We start from the raw sequence: 14064 nt of genomic DNA, 5'->3' as shown, positions 1-14064 counted from the left end.
GATCTAGAAACTTCTTAAAATTTGATCCAAACAACTTCTAAATTGAAAAGAACAGTAAGTAAATTAAGATTAAAACACAATTTAAGTGCAACTAAAGAATTAAATTGCAAGAATTATCAAAAGATAGGAAAATTAAACTTGAATTTAAATATGGAAATTGAATCGAACGCATGGAAAATTTAGATCTACACTTCTATAGATCAAATGAACTAAAATTGAGCTAAAGCAAACTAGATTTAAAAGATTACTATCAAATTCAACAAAAAAATTGAAGAAAACAATGAAAAATCAAGCTTACTGAACTAGAACAAAAATTAAGTGTAGTGAAGAACAAAACAAAGCATGTAACAAAAAATCATCCAAATAGTCTTGAAAAACATGGAATTAAAAGCAAGCAAATGAATCTAAGCAAGTAAATACATAAATTAAGATGTGTAAAGTGAGAAAAGAGTAAGTCAATCACCCAACTAGGAGAACAAAGCCTTGAAGTATTGTTACTCACTCAAGTTTCAACTTAGCTCTTTGATCTAATTGAAACTTTGAAGAATTTTCTAGAAATTAGAACAAGTTTAAATGTGATATTTTTTAGATTTGTAGAACAATGAATTAAGAATCCACAAAAAAAAAAAATTTGATTGAAATTCGCAAGAATTTATCAAGATTTAATGGAAAAATAGCACATAGGTCAAAACCAAGATTTGCCAAATAGATTTGAGATTCAAGTAAAATTGCAAAAAATTAAACTTGAAAACTTAAAGAACATGAACATTTATTGAAATATTCTTAAAATGCATGTAAAATAAAGGCAAGAAAAGTAAACTTTGTTGGAAAATAAGGGCAATTTTCTCCCTAATAACCTTCTAAAAGAACAAGGAGGAAACTATTTGGAGAGAATGAAATAAATGCAAGAAACTAAAAAATAGAAAAATATGGAAAAGTCTCCTCAAATGGCTAGCCATCTCTTTTATTTGTAGTACAAGGGTGAGATGCCTCAGCCAATGAAAATGCAAAAAAAGGCCAGCTAAGCTACCACATCTTCTAGAGTTTTCCAACTCATTTAACTAGCTCTTTTAACTTTTTTATTTTCTTCTCTTTACTTCACTTCACTTCACTTCAAGTCTTCTTCTTTTGATTTTGTGAGCTTTAAAAAGTCAAAATTATGTCCAATAAGGAGCTTCCAAATTGCTAACTAAGTAGTGCCTTTGCTTCATCTTTGAATCCAAGAAGTGGTGCCACAAGTTTGATCATTCATCAAGTGTATCACACGGTTGGGATTGGTTCCATTGCTCTCATTTTAGGTGCACAATGTAACTAATTCGTCAACTTTTAACCAAATAAGGACCATTTAGATGCCAAATTGACCATGAAAAATCTTGAAAACTTGTAGCTCTAATTGTGGCTTCAAAACTGCACCATTGCACATATCACCATTCTAGTACATGTAAAAATATTACAAAAGTGACAAAACACTAGTGAGCTAAAAAATATATTTTCATATAAAAAATATAAAGACTAAAGCTTGAAATAAAATTCAATTAAGCTCAAGTAAGCGAAGAAAATCAAAGAGGAAAAAGGTAAGAAAATCTCCCATGAATGATAATAGAAGCACATACACACTAATTTCAGCCATTCATAACTTTTTGCACCAAAATACCTCCAAAACAAGTCCAAAACCTCTCAATTTCCTCATTTTTCATATTCTTACCTACACATCGAATATTTATGCATTTATAAGTATTTTTACCAATTTTTTTCTAGAAATAAAAAAATATTAAAAAGAAATTGCACTAAAAAAATGTGATAAAATACTAAAATTTTATTGCAATCAAGCCAATAAGTGTAGACCACAATAAAGAAGAAAGAGAAGATTTTATAAAAATGCAAATGAGCATTTGGTTCAATAGCATAAGGGCATTCGGCATTTAATGGGTTATTCGAGTTTGAGGTGTAATTGTCACGGGTCGAGACTTAAGCTCCGAACCCGTGCGGCTCTGGGACCCGGGCATTCATCCTTCCGGCGTCCCAGATCAGCCTTTCGCCACGGTTCACACCCTTGTGAGGTATTGTCCGCTCTGGCCCCCCTGGCCTCACGGTTTTGTCCTACAAAAGGCGCCTAACAAGGCGGAGATGGTGTGAACCCTTTTATACCCCAGGGACCTTCCTATTATGTTCGATGTGGGATTCAGGACTCCCCCTTAGGTCCGTGACACTATACTCTTGTATGAGTATCCTATTTCTATTGTTGATCATGTTGGTTTTAGGAAGTTTATTTCTAGTTTCCAGCCCCTTTTTAGGATGGTTTTTCGCAATACAATTAAAAGGGACATTCTCAAGATTTATAATTCAGATAAGGCAAAGCTAGTGGATGTGTTTGAGAAGGTGAAAAGCCGAATAGCAATTACAATAGATATGTGGACTTCAAACCAAAACAAAGGTTACATGTCCATCACAGCTCATTTTCTTAGTGACTCTTGGGTGTTGCAAAGCAATATTTTGAGGTAAATAATTTTTTTTTATCCTTTAACATGTGTCATGAAATTCATTATTGTCTTTATGAAAAATTATTAGCACATTAATTAATTGTTTAGGTTTTAAGCATGCAGGTTTGTTTTATGTGCCCACACCTCACACAATGGATGTTATTGCACAAGAAGAGACTAAACTTTCTACTATCACTGTGGATAATTGCAGTACTAATGATGGTATGGTTTCTATCATAGCAGTTAAGTTGTCTTCTAAACTTTTACTTGATGGGAAAATCTTTCATCCGAGATGTTGTGCGCATATTTTGAATCTCATTGTGAAAGATGAATTATCTATAATCAAAGATGCAATTAACAATATTCGTGATGTTGTTGCATTTTGGTCACCTAGTCCTTCTAGAGTGGAAAAATTTAAAGATGTGGCTTGTCAAGCAAAAGTGTTATGTCAAAAAAAGTTGAGTCTTGATTGTAGAATTAGGTGGAACTCAACTTATTTAATGTTTTGGACTGCTACAAGGTACAAAGATCTTTTTCTTAGGTTGAAACTTAGGGATAAAAATTACACTGGAGTGCCTAGCGAGAAAGATTGGGACATGGCACAAAATATTGCTGAGAAATTGGAAAATTTTTACAATGCCACAGAATTGTTTTTTGGGAAAAAGTATCCGAATGCCAATTGTTGTTTTATTCAAATTTGTCAATTTTGAAATGTATTGGTGAAATGGAAATGCTCTGCTAATGATGAAATTAGTGCAATGATAAGGAAAATGTTTGACAAGTTTGAGAAATATTGGAATACTATTCATATTGTATTAGCTGTGGCAGTTGTCTGAAATCCTAGGCTTAAAATGAAAGTTGTGGAGTTTTGTTTTCCTGAAATTTATGGTGATGATGCAGCCCTCGAAGTCGAACAAGTTAGGAAAACTTGTTATGATTTACTTCATGAATACCAATGTAAATCTTCTAAACCAAAATCAAGTGCTTCTTACGCTTCACCATCAACACCATCTTTTAAAGCATCAAGTTCCCCTACTTATCAACAAGATTTTTTTCAAGTTGGTTGCATACCCCCTTATGGACATTTTAGTAATTTTACCCCATTCGAAGCACAATCAAGGTTTTAGTGCATCATAATCATAAATTTATTAATTCTAAGGCTTAATAATCCTATTCTATTGTGAGTTCCAAGGGTTGATCCAAGTTCAACTAAATTTGACGGATTTTGGTTAAGTTTGATTTTATTTGATCAAGTTTGACCATGGTGCATTTGGGTCAAATTGATCTTGAATTCAAATTTGAAAATTTATCAATGTTGGATCCAAACTGGGTCAGACTTTAAAGGCCTCATAACTTGTTAGAATTTGCTTAGATAAAATTAGGTGTATATAATCCTAAATAGCTGACACCTTTCCTACATTCTCCCTAAAAATTTTGGTTTCAATAATGATCACAATACTTAGGTTATTAAAGTGCATCAGATCCATAAATGTTCATTGAAGATTGAGCTTCTTGCACCCCTAGCATTCCAAAGAAGGCACCTCATGGGAAAAATTCCATATGTTGTTTGATGAAGCCAGTTAGCTAGTTCCAGGATGCCCTTCACCTCCTCTGTCGACATTCTGCATAAGAAGTTCACTGCATGGTGGTGGTGGGGCATTTATAGATCGGAATACTTCCCTTTGTCCTCCGAAAGTACCTGAGAACCATTCTAACGGGATTTATCATCAGAAGGTCTTGAACAAGAGAGCTGTATTGTTGTCTTCTACTAAATTCAATCTCCTCACTATGTCAGAAGACTTGGGTTAGTGCCATGCCCATGTGAGGTGGTAGTGACGCCATTAGCTTGGGGGTGAACATTTTGGGTTGCTTTTTACCAAGTGCAGGTGGGGTTGGAGTTTGGAGATATCTATAATGATCAACAAGTTGTTCCAAGCTAGACTGATCACTCTTTTGCTTTAGTAACCCTTCTAAGGGTTATGGTCGAATCGAATTTCTATGGTCCTTGTGATCTTGATTTTTTTTTCCTCTTAGGTGGAAGAATATTGGTTCCAAGTTTGAGTAGATTTTTGGAAAGTTCTCCATTGTTCGAGGAGATGAGGCGTTGGTTGTGGTGTTGGGTTTGGAATTACTGCTCTTAAAGTTATTGTTAGGACCTTTCTAGAAGCTTTTTGGTTAGCCAGAGAATTGGAATGAGAAGAAGGAGCCCTCTTGTTTAAGTTCAGAAGGGACCGAAGTAAAGGAACTTGAGTTAGGAAAGCAAAGTTGTTGGGGGAAAAGAGTTGCATTAAATGCATCAGAGACGATACTCACATGCAAGTCCTTGGAACTCTGCCCAACAAAACTAGAGGTTTGATTTTTCAACTGTTAAGGGAGTTCTGCCACGTGTTGTTCCACCACTTTGTTCTTGCCCTTGTCTTTCAGGTTTTAGGTCAAGTTTGGTTTTGGGTCTGCCTTACCCGACTTATGCTCGTTCCCTTGTTTGAACCATATTCCTCCCATTTGGCACCTGCTTCACTGGTCATCTCCTGTTGTTCTTGGGGTTGTTCATGTGGCTGTTGTGTTGTTTACATATCGACCTCTGTCGATTTACTAAGGGAACAAACTTCTTTTCTGTGGCCAATGAAACCACAGGCGAAATAACTCTTTCATATAAGATGACTTGTACTAATTTTCCAATTCTAATTTTAGGCACCATAGGCCTATCCAAATCCACTTGAACGTAAATCCTTGCATATCTTCCACGAGAATTCAATTCTGTATAAATGTCAATTTTTAACATAGTACCAAGTTGGTTACCTATACTTTGCAGAATACCTTTGTCAAAGTATTCAATGGGTAAGCCTGGTAATCATACCTACATTGCAGCAGTAGTGTATGCAGTAGTTGTATCAGGCAAGAATCTAGACTCCCATAACCTCCTCATTGTAAGGTAATGTAACCCCATAAACCAATGGCACTTTGAAAGTTATACACGTTATGGAATCTAAAATAGAAATCATGTCCTAGGTCAATGCAATCCATGCCTCATTTTGGTCTCCGTTGTGCCTTGACTTTGGGGTAAAGAAAGTTCTAGCCTATCGTCTTTCCAAAAGTCTTCTCAATGAGAGCATTTTTCTAGGGGCTTTGATTCTGTTCTTTTCTTCTTTCGAAAAAAAGATTGTTGGGATTTCATCCCCTTCATCGGTTTCTTAGTCTGAACTTTCATCTATGAAGTTCGGTTGACTAACTGATGAGAATGGTGATGAATCTTGATTTCCCATGAGGGAATCTCGATAGGAAATAGTGGTAGGCTGATGGTCAGCCATTTCCTGGTTTGGAGATTTGAACTCTCCATTTAGTCCCTCTACTCTATAATTTTTTCTCAGTTTAGTATTTAAAAAATAAAATTCACATTTAGGTATTTGAACTTTCATTCCATTCCATTATACATTATAGTAGTTTGGATTAATATCGTTAGTTAAATAGCTGAGGTGGTATAAATACCTAATAAAATTATGACATATGGTAAAAAATGCCACATAATTAATGAATCCATCACCCCATTAGTATTAAAAGAAAAACTAATAAAAATTTAAAAAACCTTACATATATACTAATACTAATTGTGGAAAAAACTCTACCAATATAAAAATAAAGTTGTCTCCAACATTAAAAAAAAAAAATGAAACCCAAAAGTCAAGAACATAGAACATATCAAAAGATTTTGTAATGAATAATTTTCCCAATAAACCTTATTGCTGATTTAACGTTTATAGAAGTGTTCTTTTCTTATGTTTTAGATAAGAAATAAACTTTAAAAAATTGTCCTTATTTTTCCATGCATCACCAGATAAGAATTTTTTGTTCTTAATTTTACTTAATATTTTCTTTTCCTTTTTTTTTTTTTTTTTTCATGAACCAGATAGAGCCTAAAGAAACTAATCAAACAATTCTACATTTAACAAAAGGAAGTCAGCAAATCGAACTACAAAAGTCTTAGAATATCATTCAAAATTAAAAAAAAAAAAATACTAGTGATTTAAACAACTCGTCTGAATCCTGAAAATCCTAAAGTTGATTCAATGAAATATTTCGTAGAAACCAAAAGAAATGGCATCAAAATCAAACAACAGAACTAGCAAACAATGAGAATCCTCCAAAGATCCCAAGATCAGTGAAAAACTCTCAAAAATTCAAAAGAAATGAACCCAAAGATCAAAACCTAGAAAGAATCAACAAAAAGAAAAAAACAATACCAACCATTGTTTCCATGTTGAGGAACAATAGGTCTAGATGGCAAACTCCATATATGGTTCCCCTTCTTGTTCTACTGTCTGGCCTAAAACTCCACAAATACTGGCTAACAAAGATGAAAAGAACACAAACATCTGGCAAAAAAAAGCCAGATTGGCACCTCTTTCCCCCTTCCTACTCTCTACTCTTTCTTTTCTCCTTCCTTCCCTACCCCTCTCTTAGCTTATTTCCCTTCTTTCTTTTTTCTTTTTTTATAATTTTTAAAATTTTGAATAAAAAATTTTATATTTTATATTTTGATTTTTAAAATTTTTAGATTTTTTAAATTTTACTAAGTTTTTAATAATGACATGGTAATGGACCCACTAATGATGTAGCATTTTGTTGTCACATGTCATGACTTTATTCACGCAACGTTAGCAACTTGACTAACGGTATTAGTCAAAAGTAAGTGTACGATGAAAAGAAAATTCAAATACTTGAATGAAAATTTTATTTTTCTAACTACCAAACTAACAGAGTTTATATAATATAAGGACCAAATAAATATTTAACCCAAAAAAAAGAACATCAAGATTTGGGAGTTTTTTCCCAAACAATATTACTTTAAATCTATATTCTCGAATTAAAATACTTTTAATCTCCTTAAATAAGGTACTCTCTAACACGAGTGCCATGTCATGATTTATGTGACAAAAACTTGCCACGTTTTATTTTTTCTCTTTTTCTTTTCCTAATCTCATCATTGGTTCATCAAAGATGGCCGGCTATCAACCACCATTGAATTACAACTAATTAAAACAAAAATTAAAAATCAAAGCCATTATAAAAGCTTCCACCATATCACCTGCAGTTTTGCACACTCATTTTCCAATCCTATTATTTTCTAATTTTTGTACCTTGATTGAGTATTAGTTTTCCTGTTTATATTTTGCTAAAAAAACTGTTATTTTCGATTCTGCTGTTGAGCAAGTATGGAGGCCACCATCTACACCTTTAGTAAAAATTAATTTTGATGGTAAGTTGAACAAAAAGCATAAAGCTGGAAACGTGGTAGTTGTTATAAGAGACTCGGAGGACATTGTCCTGCGGGCAATAGCTGCTAAAATACAGGAAGTTTTAGATCCCTGGAGCGTGGAAAGCTGGGTAGCAGTCAAAGCTCTAGATTTTGCAAAAGACATGGGTTCACAAAAGTTATACTGGAAGGAGATGCGTTAGGAGTGATAAGTCGGTTGAGAAATGATGAAATTGATCTATCCCCAAATGGCATCATCATTGATGAGGCTTGTATGCACGTAAAAGAGTTTCAACAATGTAACTTATCTCATGTTAGACGAATAGAAGACAGAGCAGCGAATGAGTTAGCAAAGCGTGGAGTGAACTTAGAAGCAAATTGCTGTTGGGTAGAAAAATGTCTTAAATTTTTTACTGTTTATTTTTGCAGATTGTAGCCAAGTGGTTCGTCAATGAATTTAATCAGTCTTATTATTCTAAAAGAAAACGCTGCTATTTTTCCATGTATGTGGAACCAATTCGAAACTTCCAATTTGAATTAAACATATTTACATCAATTTTAGGGGTTGTTTAATGGTGAATACATTTGGGTTTTTTTAGAACAATCAAGAAATATATTAAAGACAAAAAACATTTAGAATAAAACAACATATTCAAAGAAAAAACACAAGATTTGGATTGTTGGTTAGATTCAAATAACAGATTCATGATGATTGATGAGGTTGTAAACATAAAATATTCAAAGCAACAGATTCATGATGAAATTGTAAACAAATAGAAGATTATTAGTTACATTTGGGAAGCAACTATCAAAACAAATCTCCATTGATCTCATCTAATTAAAGAAAAATCCGAGTCCCTCTCTTTTCAAGTATATAAATCTGCCTATAAAAGCAATCTAACATGGATTTTTATACATGGTTGGGCATGGCAGTCGATGACAAAAGAGAAAACAAATTGGAGGAAGATAACAAATGTTAAGGAAAAGGTCATGAGCTGATGTGGTCATTATGTGCTTACATGGCAAAAAAAAAAAAAAACTCTATTTTAACAAATACGATTAAAAATGCCTTATTTTGGAAAATAAAAAATTAATTACTTTATGATAGAAAAAAAAACTCCCAAATTTGGACGTCATACAATTTATTATTATACTAGAATAATATAATGGAAAACACTAGTGGTTTTGTGAAAACGCATCTTATGCTGTGGTATTTAAAGAAATAAAATTTTTATTTTGATACACAAATTTTTATTCCGTCAAGTACTTTAGTATTTTGATTAATATTGTTAGTCAAATTACTTATGAGGTATTAATATCCAATAAAATCATTATACATGACATAAATATTCAATCATTGTTATATTATTTATTTTCTATCTTAGCATTTAAATAAAAAATTCAAAAAATTTTAAAATATATTTTTTTTATTCAAAAGTTTTTAAGAATAAAAATAATAAAAAAAAAAAAGAAAGGGAAAGAATTGGGGAAAAAGATAAATGGAGAAGCAAGAAAGACAAGAGGAAAGAGAGAGGGAAAGGAAAAAGCAAAGATAGTGCCATCAGCAAGCCCGAAATCGAATCGTGTTGGTCCACCCCAAACTTGTTGGAATGGCACCTTTAGTCGGCCCAAGATCGGATAGGGCCAGTTCACCCCAGACTCGCTGGATCGATGCTGACCTAACTTGTTTAAGTTAGATTAGCACTGAACCACCAGGTCTAGGGCGAACCGATCCCGATCTAGCCCTAGGTCGACCAGCATGCCACCCGTTCCGCCTCTCTCTCTCTCTCTCTCTCCCTCTCTCCCCGATCTTTTCCTTCTATTTTTTATTTTTTAAATCAGATTTTATTTTAAAAATTTTTTGTTAACTTGGTGGTAAAAGTTAAAATACTGAAGTGATAAAAATTATATAATATAAAAGCCATTTTACCTAATAACCCAGATAAAAAGTCTATTGAGCATGGTCCTTGCCTTTGTGAAGGACTATATAATCGGCACTACAAATTAAATAAATAACCTATTAATTTTGCAAATCCAATATTTTGCTGCTTGTTTCCGGTCATGGAAAGCGAAAGAAGTTGGAGCATCTGAATTATATTATTATATCTTGTTTCAAGAAGATCTTTCTTTTTCTCATATTAGTGTCCCCAAAGAGAAATTGAATTTCAGTCAAATTGCCAAACATGGATATTCCAGATTCCGGCTGCTTCGGCAGAAAAGCATCATAATGGAAGGCCTTGGTGCCTTGCAGAATTTTCAATTTTGTAAAGCAGCAAGTGGCAACTGTATGTCTACCAACCCCAAACTCCATTTATACTCTGTGGTTGAGATTTCAGCTGCACCAGAATTTGGAATATATGCCACTACTTTTTAAATTTTTTTTATCGTTTTCTCCAGGTTAATCCCCTCCAAAATTGAATCAATTCCATCCCCTCATAAATTCATTTTTCCTCCATTTTTCAATTGCAATATGGTATTTCATATTCATCTTTTTGAAAAAACAAAATTAAAAAAAAAATCCTTACAAAATCTTAGAGCTAACAATGTCATTAAATTTACACTCGGTTGGATAATTTCTTTTGAATGTCGATCCATCTTGGTATAACACTTTGATCCTCAAAATAGATAGAAAGAATAATAAAAATCTCTTTAAAAAAAAATAATAATAATGTATCCTTGCTCGACGTATTGCTCAATGATCTTATTAGAGGCGCTTCAGAGGGTTATTCAAACTGGGTTTTTGCCACGCCACTACTTGGAAAGTTAAAAAATCTCTTCATCCGTCCATGTTCATCCTTCAAAAACTGCAATTGGAACATTAGAATTTATCTTGTTTTAAAATATTCAGGTCTATTTCTTTTAATCATTTTGATCCAATCAATATTGAGAAGATTAGTTGAAAACAATTAAAATTGTCAAACGAACATTGGGGTATTTTGATTATGGCGCTACAACAGAAAAGCACCATATGCAAAGCCTATTACTGTTGCTCTGAATAAATTTCAAATTTCTAGACTGGCAACGAAATTAGGACTATTAATCCAATTCCTATTCAAAACTCAAATCAATCCCATCAAAAAATCCAATTGGAATATCCGTTCTTGAATTGCAATATACTAGTTCGTATATATTCATTGTTCTTTGAAAAAATTTCTTCTATAAATCTTACGCATACAAGAATTTCCTATAATCTTATCAACTATTCACATGAAGGAAATTTAACAGTTGCCATTGGATCAACGAACCAATAAATGCTACACCCACGAAATACCCAATCTCTTTAGTCAAGCCACCCTGCTCTGCTCTAGCACTTTTTAGCCACCCACCCCATTGAATTTGACAAATTGTTTGTTTGCTTCCTAATCCTACGACTTAATATGTCACCTGCACGTTTGTTTAACATGTGCATGAATCCAATATTATATGACATAAATCTATTAAAATTGTTTCGGACCACTTTTTTTGGTTTGTGTTTATAATGTAATGATCAAAATGGCTTCTGTAGATACATGAACATGTCCTGCAATGGTGAAAGCTGCTCCATCTGGTACTGAGCTTGACTTGCAAATGGGTCATCTTGGAATCCATCATCCATGTAATTGAACTGAAAATCAAGTGCATTGCTTGGCTGAAGCTCATTCCACTTAGGTTCACTCTGGACCTCTTTCCCGCACGTGATTTCAGGTGACAGAACTTGCTCCGAGGAACTTGAGTCTGCATGCAACCTTGGGACAGAATCTGAAGCATCCGTTTGAAAGAGATCATTCATAATGGACACTGATGAAGGTTGTTTTTGTGGCAGTGCTGTCATATTTTGACCATTCATTAAAATGTTTGGTTTCTGATCTTCCATCTCTGGGTAACTTATCCTTTTCTGTTCACTTGGGAAATGTTTCTCAATGCTTCCTTTCTTGTTGTATATTCGACATAGTACCCAATCATCAAGCTGCAATAAAAACACGCAAAACACCATTTAGAAAAAGTGAAAAACAAAAAAAAAATAACCAACCAATAGGCTAAGAATCTAAATGAAGAGCTAAAAATTGTACTTCGTTGGTAAAATCAAATGGTGTTAGGTGCAAACTGCAAAAGCAATACAGCCAATGTTAAATTGGCTTTAGCAAATTGTCATCAATTGATAAAATCCATTGAGGCCACTTGCCATTTTGGACTTCCAATTCCAAATATTGAAAACTCCAAAACCTAGAAAGTTGAAAACTTTTATATTTGCTTTCAAAGGTGGCAACTTTAATCTAAAAAGTATTCAATGTCCATTTTCCCCCTTAAAACAAAAGCAAAGCTTTTGGAAATAACAAAATTTGCTAAAAAGATAAAGAAAGATTGAAGTTACCCTCAAGTTTCTGTTCTTCTTGTCAGCGGACCTATCAACATTGGCAAGGCGGTATTCATGCATGATCCAATTGGTTTTGACACCGCGTGGGGCTTTGCCAGCGTAGAAAACGAGTGCCTTTTTTATGCCCAGTGTCTTGGGCTTCCCAATTGGCTTGTCCGCCCCGGTTGCCTTCCAATACCCGCTTCCAGCCGCCCGGTTCGGCCGACATCCGTTCGGATATTTTCGATCCCTTGGAGAAAAAAAATACCACTCTTTTTCACCGCATAACGCCATGCCTACACCAAATATAAATCAAATTAATAAATCACTCTCCCAAATTAACCCAGAAAAAAAAAAAAAACCCAATTTCGATTTGCAAAACTAATTGAAAATTTTTTGTTTGCTCAAATTTCACAACTAGGGAACGGACTTGAAGGGATGAATAGCACGAAAGTGGCTGCATTTTTCCTAAATTGCGAAAAAAATCCTTCTTTTTCTTTTGTTGAATAATGAAATACCCAGTAGTCTTAATGATGAAAACAACGAAGGCCCGAGAAAATTAGAATCGAATCGCAGATACCCATTTACCAAAATCGAATTATGTAAAATCAGGAAAAGAAAAAAATGAAAAAGAAAAAGTACCTGGAAGCTGCCATGGGTCAAACTTGTAGAGATCGATCTCAGCAATAATGGGCGCAGCAATAGGCTGAGATGCACATTTCCTACACAAATAATGATTCACCAACTCATCATCTGTGGGATGGAATCTGAAACCCGGTGGCAACTCTAATTCTCCTTTCATTCTCTAGAAAAAAAAATTGTTTTCTCTTTTTTTTCTTGACTAACTTCCTCGAGCTTCTCTGTTTTTTTTTTTTCCTTTTCTGTTTTAAATGTTTCTTTGGTTGCTTTGCTTTCCTCTGCTTTGCTGCTTTGGTGGAGGATGGAGCTTGAACCGAAGAGAGAAGTGACGGGAGAGATTTTATAGGGAAAAAAGGCACGTGCAGCTGTCTTAACTCTTAAGAACCAAAACGTGGGTTAAGCAGCGGTTCGACCGTTTTCTTTTCGTAGCAGAACCGGCCGCAGCCCTCGGTGAAAAAGGGAAGAGAAAACGGGTGACGTGGATGCGTCTCTATGGATGAAGATTTATTTTGTCATCGCTTCCGTCACGGACTTTGGACTTTTCCTCAAGTCCGCTCAACGCCTCTTCAGCTTCGTTGACTGTCGTTGGGTTGTTACTCTAAATTTTTTTTTTTAAATATGAAGCAGATAAATTATTTAATTTTTTAAATTAAAATAAAATATATTATATTTGATAATTTAAGATAAATAATTATAAGTTATGTAATTAAAATAATTTTAATAAATGATCACAAATAAAATTTGAATTTAAAATTTATTCTACAAAAATAATAATCTTAATTAATTAAATTGATTACCATCTTCTACTCCGTTTCCTTTCTTTATTATATACTAATTCCTTGCTGCCACGTCAATACTGCATCCAAATAAATCTAACTTCATTTTCAAAAAGAATAATTATCGATTGAATTCGTGTTTTTTTACCTAAAAATATATTTTAGTACATTTTATATTAAAATTTTTAATTTTGAAAAATTAAAAAAATCATAAAAACAAATTAAAAATATAAAAAAGAAAGAGCATTAGATGTTTAGAAAGTTAAAAAGAAAACATCTAAAGAAAAAATGGATAAAAAAATAAAATGAAAGGAGTTTGTTAGTGCTGATTAAAGAGTAAAATAAATGAACGGAGGGGATGAGTTACGTGGAGGCGAAGCATGGGGAAACGAGTGAGGAGAGCAGATGGATAACGGTGAGGTGATTGGCCGCAGATTTAGAAAAGTAATTGAACAGAACTGGAAAAGACGTCATTGGTCAAACAGGCTCTCACGTAAAAAAAAAAACGTCATCCCTCTGCTGGGTATTACTGACAAATCCCATACCTGGTCGACTAATGCCCACCAATCACAAACACCCAAACTT

At 33.6% G+C, this 14064-nt stretch overlaps 1 protein-coding gene and 1 long non-coding RNA gene across 2 annotated transcripts; both read right to left on the bottom strand.

The window, feature by feature from the left end:
• Nucleotides 1–802: 802 nt before the first annotated feature.
• LOC149516423 (uncharacterized) lies at nucleotides 803–7790 on the bottom strand. Its single transcript, XR_016345775.1, has 2 exons — nucleotides 6723–7790; nucleotides 803–1432 (listed from the first exon to the last, which is right to left on the bottom strand). It is a non-coding gene; the product is annotated as an uncharacterized LOC149516423 (long non-coding RNA).
• Nucleotides 7791–10829: 3039 nt separating this feature from the next.
• LOC111292619 (NAC domain-containing protein 2-like) lies at nucleotides 10830–13018 on the bottom strand. Its single transcript, XM_022885076.2, has 3 exons — nucleotides 12707–13018; nucleotides 12083–12360; nucleotides 10830–11677 (listed from the first exon to the last, which is right to left on the bottom strand). The coding sequence occupies exons 1-3, from the start codon at nucleotides 12864–12866 to the stop codon at nucleotides 11219–11221; spliced, it is 897 nt and encodes a 298-aa protein (XP_022740811.1). The 5' UTR covers nucleotides 12867–13018; the 3' UTR covers nucleotides 10830–11218.
• Between the last annotated feature and the right edge of the window lie 1046 nt (nucleotides 13019–14064).

This window comes from Durio zibethinus, chromosome 10 (genome assembly GCF_047325235.1).
Source record: "Durio zibethinus cultivar Kanyao isolate XHJ-2024 chromosome 10, ASM4732523v1, whole genome shotgun sequence".
Lineage (NCBI taxonomy): Eukaryota > Viridiplantae > Streptophyta > Magnoliopsida > Malvales > Malvaceae > Durio > Durio zibethinus.
Note: the sequence above shows the minus strand (reverse complement) of the source record. Positions and strands in the feature narration are given on the sequence as shown.

Excerpts from the sequence above, each read along its gene's own strand:
- LOC111292619 (XM_022885076.2), bottom strand. The coding sequence starts at position 12,866 with ATGAAAGGAGAATTAGAGTTGCCACCGGGTTTCAGATTCCATCCCACA. Across the intron at positions 12,361-12,706 it reads TGACCCATGGCAGCTTCCAG|GCATGGCGTTATGCGGTGAA; the intron begins GTACTTTTTCTT and ends TATTTGGTGTAG. Across the intron at positions 11,678-12,082 it reads AGAAGAACAGAAACTTGAGG|CTTGATGATTGGGTACTATG; the intron begins GTAACTTCAATC and ends TTTTTATTGCAG.